The 13,391-nt window shown below is 42.0% G+C and overlaps 1 protein-coding gene across 2 annotated transcripts in view; it reads right to left on the minus strand.

Moving 5' to 3' along the window:
* The window catches only part of NBAS (NBAS subunit of NRZ tethering complex), a 174,642-nt gene that overhangs the window by 65,312 nt on the left and 95,939 nt on the right, over positions 1 to 13,391 (minus strand). For both annotated transcript variants that reach the window (XM_035109824.3, XM_035109823.3), the window contains exons 33-35: positions 5,767 to 5,880; positions 4,919 to 5,076; positions 2,400 to 2,504 (exon numbers count right to left, since the gene is read on the minus strand). In XM_035109824.3, the coding sequence (XP_034965715.3) occupies positions 2,400 to 2,504; positions 4,919 to 5,076; positions 5,767 to 5,880 (377 nt within the window). The remainder of the gene's footprint in view (positions 1 to 2,399; positions 2,505 to 4,918; positions 5,077 to 5,766; positions 5,881 to 13,391) is intronic.

The raw sequence follows: 13,391 nt of genomic DNA on the forward strand, positions 1-13,391 counted from the left end.
ATTGTCAGGGTCAACCCATATTAATCCAATGCCAGGTAACAGTGCCATTTATTAACAAAACAGTATTTTGCATCCTCAGTGGTGCCTTGTTTTAAGATCAAGTAACACCTGTGTCTATAAAGATGCACATGAGGCGCAATAAACCCACGAAACTATGGACCAAAACAATAAAAAATCCCATGCATACTCCTTCTCCATCACCAAGCCCACCCAATTATTTATCCACATATGTGAATAATCCCATCTGTAGCTCTATCATTACAGATGAATTCCTAAAGAAAGCAAGTTGCAATTTTTACAAGTATTCACAGTGAAGCAATTACAAAAAGCAAATAAAACGGCATTTAAGGGCTAGAGCAATACACGGCCACTTGTAAGCACCTTCCCGTGTTGATGAGACTGTGCTCAGTAATTATACTTTCATATTACCATGGCATATGAATAAAACACTTGTCTCTACAAAAAGATACGTTAGTATTAAACGGATTAAGCGTAAAGTTGCCCCCCATTTACTTGTCGTGATTTACTGTAATTGTTACTTTAACCATTAATGACTAACACACACCATTTTACGGCTAAACACCATATTTTAAATAATCCTATAATGGTGGCTATAATATTCTAAAATACTTTTGACTAATCAAGGCCTTAACTGCTTATAATGAGGGTTATTTTTGGTTTTGTCTGAGTAGTTCTAAAGTAGATGGAGAAATTATTTCAATGTGTAACTGCAGCTGAAGGTAAAAGGAAGAAAAGAGGCAATTACAGAGGCGTTCTCTGTATCTCGTTGAAAGATCTCTTCAAAAAGAAGTCTTAAATACATGACAAACCACACAGCAAAGACAGCATACCCGTTTTCCCATTTTGCTAGTTGTGCATGGTCACACAGAAGGCTCATCTCTCTTAATTTTGTAACCCGAGTGTAATGAAATGGGTGATTTAGCCATCTCAGTCTAACTTCAGCAAATATTTAGGTAAAATCCCATCCAAACAATAATAAATCAGGCTAGGTGACATAGATCCTCATGATGCAGCTCCTCTGTTCAAAATAGAGCCATTTAGAAAATAGAAATAAAATACAGAGGCATATATAAGGATTTCAAGTTGGCACAGGACTATTTTTTTCCTTAAAAAATAGTGTCACTGCACAGGACTTAGCTACCATTATGAAACCAACATGGAGCTTGTATACAAGTTTTGTGCACACAAACATCTGCCAGCTTCTCTTTTATCTCTCTTCCGGGACAACAGTTGAGAAAGAGCCACAATTAAGATTGACAACACAAAGCCCCCTCCTCAAATTTGCCACCCTGGCCAACTGCCCCATTTGTCCTCCCATAAATATGACTTTGATTATAGTTACTGTGAGGTCTAAACAGAAGAAAATGTGATTTTTTTTTGTTTATTTATTATATTTATACCCCACCTTTTCTCCCACCCCATTTTATCCTTACAATAACCCTGTGAGATAGCTTACACTGGGACACAGCAACTTGGCCCAAGGTTACCCGGTGAGATTCATGGCTGAGTGGGGATTCAAACCCTGGTCTCCCAGGTCATAGTCCAGAATTCTAAGCACTACACCATGCTAGCGCTCTCAATTGAGTACTGGAATGCATTTAGTACATTTAGAATGCATTCCAATTTAGCACTGAATGCATTTAAGAGCAAGCTCTTTGGCTCTTGTCTGCCCCAAAAGTTTAGTTGTGTGTCCCCCACCCACATGCATAAACACGCTAACCGCTGAGAGTGGCAAACTGGCATTTTATTTTATTGTCAGTTTGGATCGAAATTCTGCCTGAAGGCAACCCTGTTTAGGGAAGTTTTTAATGTCTGATGTTTTCTTATGTTTTTCATCTGTTGGGAGCCACCCGGAGTGGCTGGGGAAACCCAGGCAGATGGGCGAGCTATAAGCAATAAATTTATTATTATTATTATTATTATTATTATTATTATTATTATTATTATCCAACCCAATTGCAGCTGTGTGATCCCAAAGACCCAAGCAGTGCTGAGGACAACATAGGTTGTGAGCCAAGGTGGGGAGACTCTAGATAATTGTGATGCCCATTGGCTATAAACAATAAAATTTATTGACTGATTGACTCTGCATAAAAGGGCTTTGAAGACGGAAAAGCTAAAGGGACAGGGACTGCAGAAGGTCAATTAAATGCAGATATAAAGCTGGTAATGTGCTGAGAAACAAACAAAAAAACAACAACCCGAAATACAAGGGAAAGAGGCAAAGGCCTGATGAAAGGGGAGCAGAGGAAAGAAACCAGGAGCTTCTAAGCTCGCCTTGTTTCCATTGCTAGACCAGTGATCAGACTAAAAGATCCAAATGAATTTTAAAAATCCTCAGTGCTTTAAAAAAACAAACAAGCACACATACAATTTACCTCTACAGAAGACTCTGTTTTCATTCCACTTGAAGGTCTGGAGGTATTTATGTTTTCCCATTTTTCTGAAGGCCGGATCTGGTAGTTGACTGTGTGATAAAGAATCTAAGGCAAAACGAATAACATATCCGTTATATTGCTTATTATAATTTATAAGTTATAAAATGTGGTGAGGCACATCCCTTCTGAAGATTGCTTATTTAAATCCAGCTCTGTCTTATGTGCAGAGGGTGGCTTACCCAGGGTTTATTTGTGTGTGTGTGTGTGTGTGTGTGTGTGTGTGTGTGTGTGTGTAAGAGAGATCATACACAAACACAATATCAAGTTCCAAACAAAAATTTAAAAAGAGCCAGATTTCTGATCCCGAAGGAACCACAAACCTCATCTACCTGTTCATCTAAATCTAAAGAAAGATATAGCTGTCCCTAAATAGATGACAAGTCAGATATCAAACAGAGCTTACAATGATGAATAAATAAATGAAAGAACCTGGCTGGGATGGGTGAAGGTACACTGTTAAAGGCATTTTACGTATTTCATGAGGACATCTTCACAGAAGATTGTAATCAAACTAGTAATAATATACCATGAAGGATTGTGATGGATGTGATTCTTGATAGCAAGAAACTGGGGGCCCCACCTGGAGGAAACATTTAAATCGGTATCATAACCACTTTATGCAGTCTTGGCTTCTCACAAAGGTTCCTAGGAACTGTAGTTTGTGAACCGTGGTGGGAGTTGTTGTTGTTTAGTCATTTAGTCGTGTCCGACTCTTCGTGACCCCATGGACCAGAGCACGCCAGGCACTCCTGTCTTCCACTGCCTCCCACACTTTGGTCAGACTCACATTGGTGTCTTCGAGAACACTGTCCAACCATCTCATCCTCTGTCGTCCCCTTCTCCTTGTGCCCTCCATCTTTCCCAACATCAGGGTCTTTTCCAGGGAGTCTTCTCTTCTCATGAGGTGGCCAAAGTATTGGAGCCTCAGCTTCAGGATCTGTCCTTCCAGTGAGCACTCAGGGCTGATCTCCTTCACAATGGATAGGTTTGTTCTACTTGCAGTCCATGGGACTCTCAAGAGTCTCCTCCAGCACCATAATTCAAAAGCATCAATCCTTCAGCGATCAGCCTTCTTTATGGTCCAGCTCTCACTTCCATACATCACTACTGGGAAAACCATAGCTTTAACTATACGAACCTTTGTCGGCAAGGTGATGTCTCTGCTTTTTAAGATGCTGTCTAGGTTTGTCATTGCTTTTCTCCCAAGAAACAGGCGTCTTTTAATTTCGTGACTGCTGTCACCATCTGCAGTGATCATGGAACCCAAGAAAGTAAAATCTCTCACTGCCTCCATTTCTTCCCCTTCTATTTGCCAGGAGGTGATGGGACCAGTGGCCATGATCTTAGTATTTTTTTATGTTGAGCTTCAGACCATATTTTGCGCTCTCCTCTTTCACCCTCATTCAAAGGTTCTTTAATTCCTCCTCACTTTCTGCCATCAAGGAGTTGTTAGCAGGCCCCTATTCCCCTCACAGAATGGCAGTTCCCAATCCTCTGGGAGAAGAGCGATGGACTGTTAAACCACTCTCGGAATTGTCTGACCCTGCCAGGATGTCTCCAAGGGTCTAATGATACAGTGGAACCTCGGTTTATGAACACCTCGGTTTATGAATTTTCGGTTTATGAACGCCGCGGACCCGTCTGGAACGGATTAATCCACTTTCCATTACTTTCAATGGGAAAGTTTGCTTCAGTTTATGAACGCTTACTCCGCGGACCGTCTGGAATGGATTAATTCACTTTCCATTACTTTCAATGGGAAAGTTCGCTTCAGTTTATGAACGCTTCAGTTTATGAACAGACTTCCGGAACCAATTGTGTTCATAAACCGAGGTACCACTGTACTTAAGCTGTTCCCATGACACTAACCCTTTGGGAGATTTCTTGGAACAAATCCTGCTGTCCCAGAGAGAAAGAAATGCCTGTGAGGGCATACCTTTCACTGACACCTGACACACAGAGAACCTAGTTACAAGGCTTGTTTAATAACAGCTACAGTATAAATTAAAATGAGCTCGAAACTCCTGTTTTACATTTTTCAATGGTGCAGGCTCACTCTGACCAACGTTGTAACTCGAGGGCTTGGGACTCTAGAACTAACACGCATTTTGAGAAAGAACTGTGGAAGCCATGTGTTGAAAATGGAACTTCATACAAAAACAAAACCATATACTGTATATTTCAGTCTATAAGACTCTGATTTAAGAAAATGGGGGGAGAGGTGAATCTGTGTATAAGACGCCCCCAAATTTTGACACTATTTTTAAGGGGGGGGGGAACCTAGGGAAAAACACACAGATAAATACAGTATATATAAAGAACAAGCTTTCACCCCAGGTATTTGTTAAAAGCAGCATTTCACTCCAGTAGCAACAAAGAGTAGGAGATATGACTTCAGAACAGACTTATTTTTGTTTTGTTTGCATTTTAAATAAGGCTTTCAGAGAATCTAGACAGACCTCAGTTTGCAGAGCACTGCTCGCTGCCAGGAGCGGTTCAATGGCACTTGGGGGACAATGTGTCAAAGCATAGGCTATGAGCTCCTGTCGGATGGCCATGTCTTGGTAGCCTTCAGCTTGTCCTAACTGGCTGCAAACCTCCCAGCTGTTAGAGTACCCTGATACGGATGAAAGAAAACAAAACAATTACAAAACTGAGATTAAGATCAAAGATTGAGAAAACTCAAATTAAGGACTGAGATTACAAAAATTAAAAATTAAAAATTGCAATTACACCAGCATTTCAAATTTGAAGAGTACCACAATTCAGTTTCAAATGGAATGGTTATGAAAGCCTGACCTCATTCCCTATCAGATACACTGATTCTGCACCCTGCATATAAATTTTAAGAGCTCAGAAACATGATCATGTCTGTACATTAGCTATCAGAGGCACCATCCTGCCTTCAATTTATTCTTCCTGTAAAGAACCCAGCTACATTTCATTGCTACACAACTTCCACCACCCTACAGTAGACATCACCGTGAAATGCTTCAAAAAACAAAACAAAAAGAGGGACTTCGTGTATCCAACTTTGAGGCAGATGCATTAAAAAAAACAAACAGCAATTTGCCAGCTTGCATAAGGATAGAGTTTTATTCATCCAATTTATATTCTAGAGTAAATGCGTTGAAATAGATTGTTTAAATTAATTGTTTCTCAAGTCCCTTGGATTCAGTGGTTCTACTCTGATAATGACTTCATCAGGCTCCTCTCAAAATATTTGCCATTTTATACAATGTCAGAAAACCCACAAGATTTTTTTTGGGGGGGGGGCGGGGGCGGAGAAGAGGAAATTCATTCCCACCTGAAGCCATAAGCTCCTGGCAATGCATATTTGCTGCTTTGTAATCCTGAAATTGAAGAGCTTGTTCAACTAACAGAATCAAAACTTGTCCTTTTCTCTCCATCTGGTCATCACCTACAAAAGTTAGAAGAATAATTATTGTTAAACGATTAGAAAATCAACATCAGATTCGTAATAATAAATAAGTAACAAAGAACGCGATGGGCGGCCCACACAATTATGTGTGAACACAATGCAAAGGATGGCGATAGCAGGAAGAGGAAGAGGTGCCACAAAGCAAATTGACCAAAATAGTTTATCTTAAAGCTCCAAACCAGAGCCTATTCAGACCCGGAATCCCCCACTATTGTGTCTTCACAAAACCAAAGAGGTAGATGTGAGCCTTAGGCCACACTCCAAGACTGTTATATACAGTCAAACCTCGGTTTGCGACTGCCTCCATTTGCGACCGCTTCGGTTTCCGACCACCGCGGACCCGGAAGTGTTTACATCTGGGTTCCGCGGTGCTCAGATGCGCAGAAGCGATCTGCGCAGTAGCGATCTGCGCATCACGTGCATGCGCAGAAGTGCTCTATCGGCGCTTCGCATGCGCGCTTCGCATGCATCAGGGAGCAACCGGCTCCGCGGAACGGATTGCGCTCGCAAACTTGTATGACTGTACAAGTATAGTACATTCTAGAGCAGTGTTTCCCAAACGTGGGTCTCTAGCTGCTTTTGGACTACAACTCCCATCATCCCTAGCTATAATAATAATAATTTATTGCGGTCAAAGACCACCATCCCTAGCTAGCAGGGCCAGTGGTCAGGGATTATGGAAACTGTAGTCCCCAAACAGCTGGAGACCCAAGTTCCAGGTGAGGAACCTGTGCCCTCCCATGTGTTGTTGACTTGAATGCTATCATCACTGACCATTGACCGTGTTGGCTGGAGCTGGCAGTCCTAGGCTGCACACACACTAGACATTTAAAGCACATTCACCCTACAAATAATCCCGGGAACTGTAGTTTGCCCCTCACGGTGCTGCAATTCACAGCATCCTGAACAAATCACAGCTCCTGTGATTCTTTGGGGTAGGGGTGTGTGCTTTAAATGTATGGCGTGAATGCAGCCCAAAACATCTGGTGCACCGCAGGTTCCCCATTCTAAAATAAGGGATAACTTCATTATTAGGAATATCTAGCAATCGTGACCTTTAAAACCAATTCAGCTGTGGTGAAATGCATGTGGCTTCCTTGGGGTCCTGCACTTTTCCTAATAGATTTAAAACCCAACTGGGAGAAGAGTCTCTCAACCGCCATGAGAGAATGGAAGGAGCCATAGTCCAATGTGAGTGCTTAATGTAAGTTTCTTGAATTGTTCCTCAGGTATCCGCTAAGGGAACAAATAAAGAATGATTTGTTTCTGTTTGAAAGGAACGCGGATGTACTTAGATGTGGGGGAGAAATTGCTTTTCCTTTATTGAGCTGAGCATTTTGCCAAAGATAAGACAGCAGCAACAACAACTGTAGCCTCTTTCTTGCTCTACATATTTTTACAAGAGTTATCAAAAATGCAGGAATTATCCTGCGACAGTCTCCTTTTCCCTGACAGTTTCCTTGCTGATATACTAAAAGCATCATGACTGGAGTCCTGCAACATGCAGTTTGAATTGTTTAATTAAATTTAATGAGCTTTTTCCGCAGGCTTCACAACGGCGTCACTTGAAGCCATACCCTGATGAAGATTTTTCAAGTATCTCCCTTTCATTCTTCCAATCAAACCAGCCCTTTGACAACCTCATGGAATCCTGCATTGGAAAAGTGTGCATATGTACATATAGCTAAGGACCATAAAAGCAAAATTGTTTCCTAATGACAGTTTTATGCTTGAATGCCTGACAGGTACAATTTTAAAAAGTCAAACTGCCACTTTAAAAGGACGCAATGAGGCCTTAACAATCTTCTCCCTACTGAATCACCTTTGCTGTTTAAACACTGATCAAGTGCCATGTCTTAAGACATGTAGCATCTAGAACTGGGCAGGTGGTCCTGTCTGCTGTTCTGAAAAAGACTGCATGCACCTGCGGTAAGAGTTTAAATAAATTGCAAAGGACAAATTTGGTTTCTCAAATGCAAACATAGGAAAAACACTAAAACAGGAACAGGAGTCTAAGGGCAGAATTCCCCTCTGGACCATATTTCAATGGTAGGTGGGGCGAAAGTGGATGGAGAAATACATGCAAATTTTACCTTTTCACAGTAGGGTAGTTTTGTGTGTGTGTGTGTGTGTGTGTGTGTGTGTGTGTGTGTGTGTGTCTTCCATCCAGGAAAGAAAGAGGCATTATCAGAGTGTGAGGACACATGACAGCCAGGCAAAAAAACACACACTCAAGGATGGCAAGAGGCAGGGCCAGCATGGTCGATGAAGAGCTGTGGCTGCAGACACTTCCAAGGGCCGGATTGGTAAGTTTGGAAGGCCACATTCCCCTCCCCTGGGCCTGTCAGTCTTTACTAGAACTTGAACACTGCAAGACTATGCACTGGGCATCCCGTAAGACATTTTAAGCATCGTTTCCCCTCAAAAACAACATTCGAAAGTGAAGGGAAATCTGGTATTTCCAACGAATATTAAGTACATATCCCTTCAAACAAACCACGTGGGTTTTAGTTATTTGCATGGGTAAAACAACAGTGAGTATTTCCTTTGTCATTTACGTGATGCGCCCATGTGCTATAGAATGCATCAGCTAAATCATCTTAGAATATGCATTCCTCCTTGTGTGTGAAAGAGGAGGGGTGCTTCTTAAGATGGCGATTGCCATCTGCAGGTTTTTAGTATGTAATTTTATATTTTTTAAAAATACACTTGGAAAATTGGATGCCCTGTGAATTCACTGCCTTAAACACACACACACACACACACACACACAATCAGCTAATCAATCAATTTAACTGATTAAATGTTGCAGTCTGCTTGGAGTGGTTATGGGATGTATGGCTTGCTGACCAAGAAGAGAGGCTAAGTCACACTGCAGATCATACCAAAAGGAAGGACTTCATCTCATGCTGAGCCCAGAACTTGGAACAGCCATAAACTATGAATGCAAACAAGAAAAGAAAAAGAAAAGCCCATACCGCTCAGTAAAGGAGGCTCCAGTTGGTAAAATTACAACTGTGACCTGTTAAAGAACAACTAGCACCATGGATGATAAGAAAAGGTCGTTCCACCACACCCTGCACATGTGGAAATATATAATCCCAATTACTGTCTGAATAGACCACCCCATCCCCCAAACAGCTGAGAATGGAAATGTATAACAGTCCTGTTTCCCACTGGTTCTAGTGAAGGACATTCTTAACTGATGATATCTGGGAAAGAGGGGAAAACATCCCTAGGGCAGGATTTCTGCTAAGCTACTACCACCTGTAGAGTTCATATACCAAATGCCGAATCTGCAAGCCTGAGGTCCAAACAAATTTCTATGTAGCAGCGTGATTTATTTGCTCGGCTGAGGGACAGCTCTTGTAGGCAGTAAAAGCTTGCTGCCCTGCATTACGCATGGGCTGCAATGCCCCTCGGTGGGAACAACCTTGCTGAAAGGTTGGAAACACTCGCTCTGAGCTAGGCCATTCTAAAGGAATTCGAGATTGACCTGTCTAGAATATTTTATTGCAGGAATGTAGAGCTGATGCCTTTGGTGATTTTGAAAATATGAGTCTACCTGCTGCCAAAACCAGAACCACTGGAGAACAGTGGGGGGTTCCTGCAGTCATACCCCCCATACTACCGTAACCACCGAAATTGTTGCAAGAAAAATCACTTTCCACACAACAGAAGTGCTCAGAAGAGTGGGGCGGGGGGGGGGGGGGAAACCTGGATGTATCATCCTTGTACCAAACCCCAAAACCAGTCATCATCTATAAAAACTTTGGAGGGAACAGAAATCTGCAGGCAAATAAGGTTGCATCTTTACTTATTGCTCAGAATGTAACCATTTCTCTTCAGATTCGGGGGCACAAAACCTCTTTTAATCACCAGTGCCAGAGCTGGCATTAGCTTGCTAAACTAATTTCATTCCCATGAATGTCACTGTCATTTTGAAGCAAAAATTAATTAGAAAAGATTTCTGAAATTAATGACTCAAATAGCAATTCCTGCAGCTTCGTGGCAGCCCTGAATAACATTTGTGCCAGGTCTTTTTAACGTTATGAGGCAATAAACAAACAGTAATTAAGAATCACTGCTGAAGATTGCTTTGTCAAAAGATAAGCGGTCCTAGATTCCTTGCACCTTTGAAATTGCCCTCCAAATGCATATATATTACAGAATTTATCTGTTAAAAGTAGATGTTTGAGGAAAATATAGGCCCCGGGAGCAGAAGGCCTCTTTTCATTCCTGGAGTATGGGCAGGGGGGGTATGGGCAGGGGGGGGGCTTTTGCATGCTCCTCATGCTGTTCCAGAGGGTCCTCCAAACCAGTGGAACAGATTTTCAAGGAGCAAAGAAACTGGTGCTAAATGTTGCCCCTGTTCTGTGACACAGGAATGCCTTTAGCCAAACTCTGCCTATGGGATGCTCTCACCAGATAACCTTTAACAAAGATCTAAGCCAGTGTTTCCCAAACTTGGTTCTCCAGCTGTTTTGGGATTCCAATTCCCCAAATCCCTGACCACTGGTCCTGCTATCTAGGGATGGTGGGAGCTGTAGTTCGAAAACAGCATGGAAGCTTTCTGCCTTTTGCAATACTCAAAAATAAAGATGATGAACAATATTGCTCAACCAGCTCCAAGAAAAGATCTTGGGGGTGGTTTTAGAAGGCCTCAGTTGACGGACAGAGATGGGATAGTAATCACAAAGATGTCAGATATGATGTCTGAAATTCCTGGAGGGCAAGGAATGCTAAAGGGGTTCTTGCCAGAAGATCAATAGGATTCCTGGTGTTTATGCTTGGGAGATAGCTTTTGCTTATGGGAGATAGCAATGGCGCAAGGGACTGGCAGGACACTGGTATGTGTGAACTAGGGGAAGGGGGACTGATCTGGGAGGGGGGGCAGTGGTCTGTGGGGACCTGTACCCACCAGGAGGCAAACATCAGGGGCAGGGGAAACTTCAGAGATGGAGAAAGAGGAGGAAGAGGCAGGCCAGGTAAGTGATGGGCTGGGTGCTTCTTCACACTAAATGAAACACTGTCTCCCAGAACCAGAAGAGAACTGAAATGGGAAAAGCAGAAGCAGATTGCATGACGGCATAGTCTCCGGCTATGTGAGTACAGCCTGTTTGGAGAAGGTACATAAACTGGTGGAGGGGTAGGGGTCCTCAGTTGCGGCAACTGCTCTATAGACGGCAGACCTGGGAATAGCTGCCTAGATGCTAGATTGGTGTGCATAGGTCTCCAGAGCTGTAGAAGCAACTGTGTTATCTTTGACAATGAAAGTGTTAATTCTGCTGTGTGCTTTCCTTTGGGCTGGGAAGCACCCTTGGCAGATGGGTAGGGAAAGTCAAGTCATCCTGCCATCTGATTTAGTGCCCCAGCCAGATTTCCAATGGAGCAATTTTCATCAGGACTACAGAAGAAGAAACTCCTTCCCTCCCAATTTCTAAAATTCCAATAATTATCTTCTTTAATAATAATAATAATAATAATAATAATAATAATAATAATAAATGTTAAGTGAAGAGACACACTTAACATTATGCCCTGTTTGGATGCTTGGAATTGGAGAGGGCTGCATGGGATAACTTGTCCCCATCTATCAAATGTGGGATTCTTCCCCATCTCTGTTCAGTCTTACAGGTGAGATAGCAGACCTATAAACACATACTTGTCTATATGGTATGTGGGACTTGCTGTCTCTGCTGAATTTCAGTACTCTGGATCTGCCAGTAGTTATCACGGCCCCTTTATGTTAGTTGTTTCCCTTTATAGATGTTTCAGAGGGTATATTGCCTAACTGTTACCTGTGCCACTCTAAAGACTGTATTTTGTGCTTCTTCTTTTTTTGCATTTTACTTTTATTTGTGATATTTTTAGGATGTTGCAAGCCCTATAGAGGTACAGCCGTACCTTGGATCCCAAACGCCTTCGTACTCAGATCATAGCTGTCATGTTTTCCCCTTTCTCACGAGGAAGCCTATTCAGCATGAGGGAATTTCCCTTTAAAAAAGGGAGGACTTGACAGCTATGACTCAGATGTTTTGGTTCCTGGACTCCGCAAACGTTTTTTGGAACCCAAACGTCCGGCGGAGCTTCCGCGACTTCTGATTGGCTGCAGGAGCTTGGGTTTACTTTAACCAGAGTTTGCTTCAAAAAACCCAAAGCAGAGTCCCAACTCCTTGAACATCCAACTTACTAGCAACAATCACACAAAATGCCAGAAATGAGGCAGGGTCAGGAAACCTTGGTTTCAAGTATGCCCAAACCGTGCAGTAATAGCTCGTTTTTGCTATTCTTATAGCAGAGAACACTACAGGTTATATGGAACAGCACCTTCCGCCCTCATATAATAAAGAACAAATAAGTGTAATCTCGATTTTTACATTTTAATTTATGGTCATGGTTTATAGGTGCCATTAAGTTTTATTGGAGGCAACATTCACATAATATAGTAAAAGCTTTGTCAGCGTTTCCATTAGAGGCCATGCACTGCAAGAGTTTATTAACCAATTTAGGGAGTTGCACTCTTGAAAGCTGAATATGGATGCTTTATATCCAGCATAAGATTATTAGAGGAAGAACAGTGCTAGTTGTATTGGTATGAAAAAGGAGGGGGAAAACCCTCCAGCATCAGCTTTAGTTTTTCAGGCTATTTCTTGGGAATTTTTAAATTACCATATTTTTCCATGTATAAGACTATATTTTTCCCTACTTTTCTGAAGTTTAAAATAAGGGGTCGTCTTATACATGGAGAGTGCATAGTGCATTTTCTAACTTTTGGGTTAAAAAAAATAGGGGTCGTCTTATACATGAAAAAAATGCAGTAATCTGCTTCTTTTAAATTAAGCTAAGCCAGGCATCCCCAAACTGCGGCCCTCCAGATGTTTTGGCCTACAACTCCCATGATCCCTAGCTAACAGGACCAGTGGTTGGGGAAGATGGGAATTGTAGTCCAAAACATCTGGAGGGCCGAAGTCTGGGGATGCCTGAGCTAAACCATTGTAAATCTTAAATGTTGTGTGCTGTTAGAAACAAAGTTCACATCTCTCTCACACACCCCTATCCTTAGGAGTGTTTCGGATGCAATAACATTTGAGGCAAATACTGCTTTACTGGAGGAAGTTCTTTGAAAATAAAATTATTCAAGTTTGTCTGATAGCCAGTTTCCGACAGCAATTGTCTGAAATCGCACCGTGACAATCGCTGCTGCCACTCTTGCGATTTGCTAACACATTCTGCAGCAATTTGGCATTTTTTCTCTAAGCCAAAGTTCAGGAGTCAAAAAGATGAGGCTCACATTTCAGCTGTAAGCCTCTACAAGTTGTTATTCTAAAGACCCAAGACCATCGTTCATGCTTGGCTACCACAATCTGGCTGTACTGGCAATCGTGTCTTCCCTAAATCTTCTGCTGGTTTAAAATGAGGCTGCTCATTTTCCCGCCTGGGGAAAAGGAAGGAAGAAGTGGTTAAAGTGAATTTGATAAGCTCCCCTT

Source organism: Zootoca vivipara, chromosome 3 (assembly GCF_965207765.1).
Source record: "Zootoca vivipara chromosome 3, rZooViv2.hap1.1, whole genome shotgun sequence".
NCBI classification, from domain to species: Eukaryota; Metazoa; Chordata; class Lepidosauria; order Squamata; family Lacertidae; genus Zootoca; species Zootoca vivipara.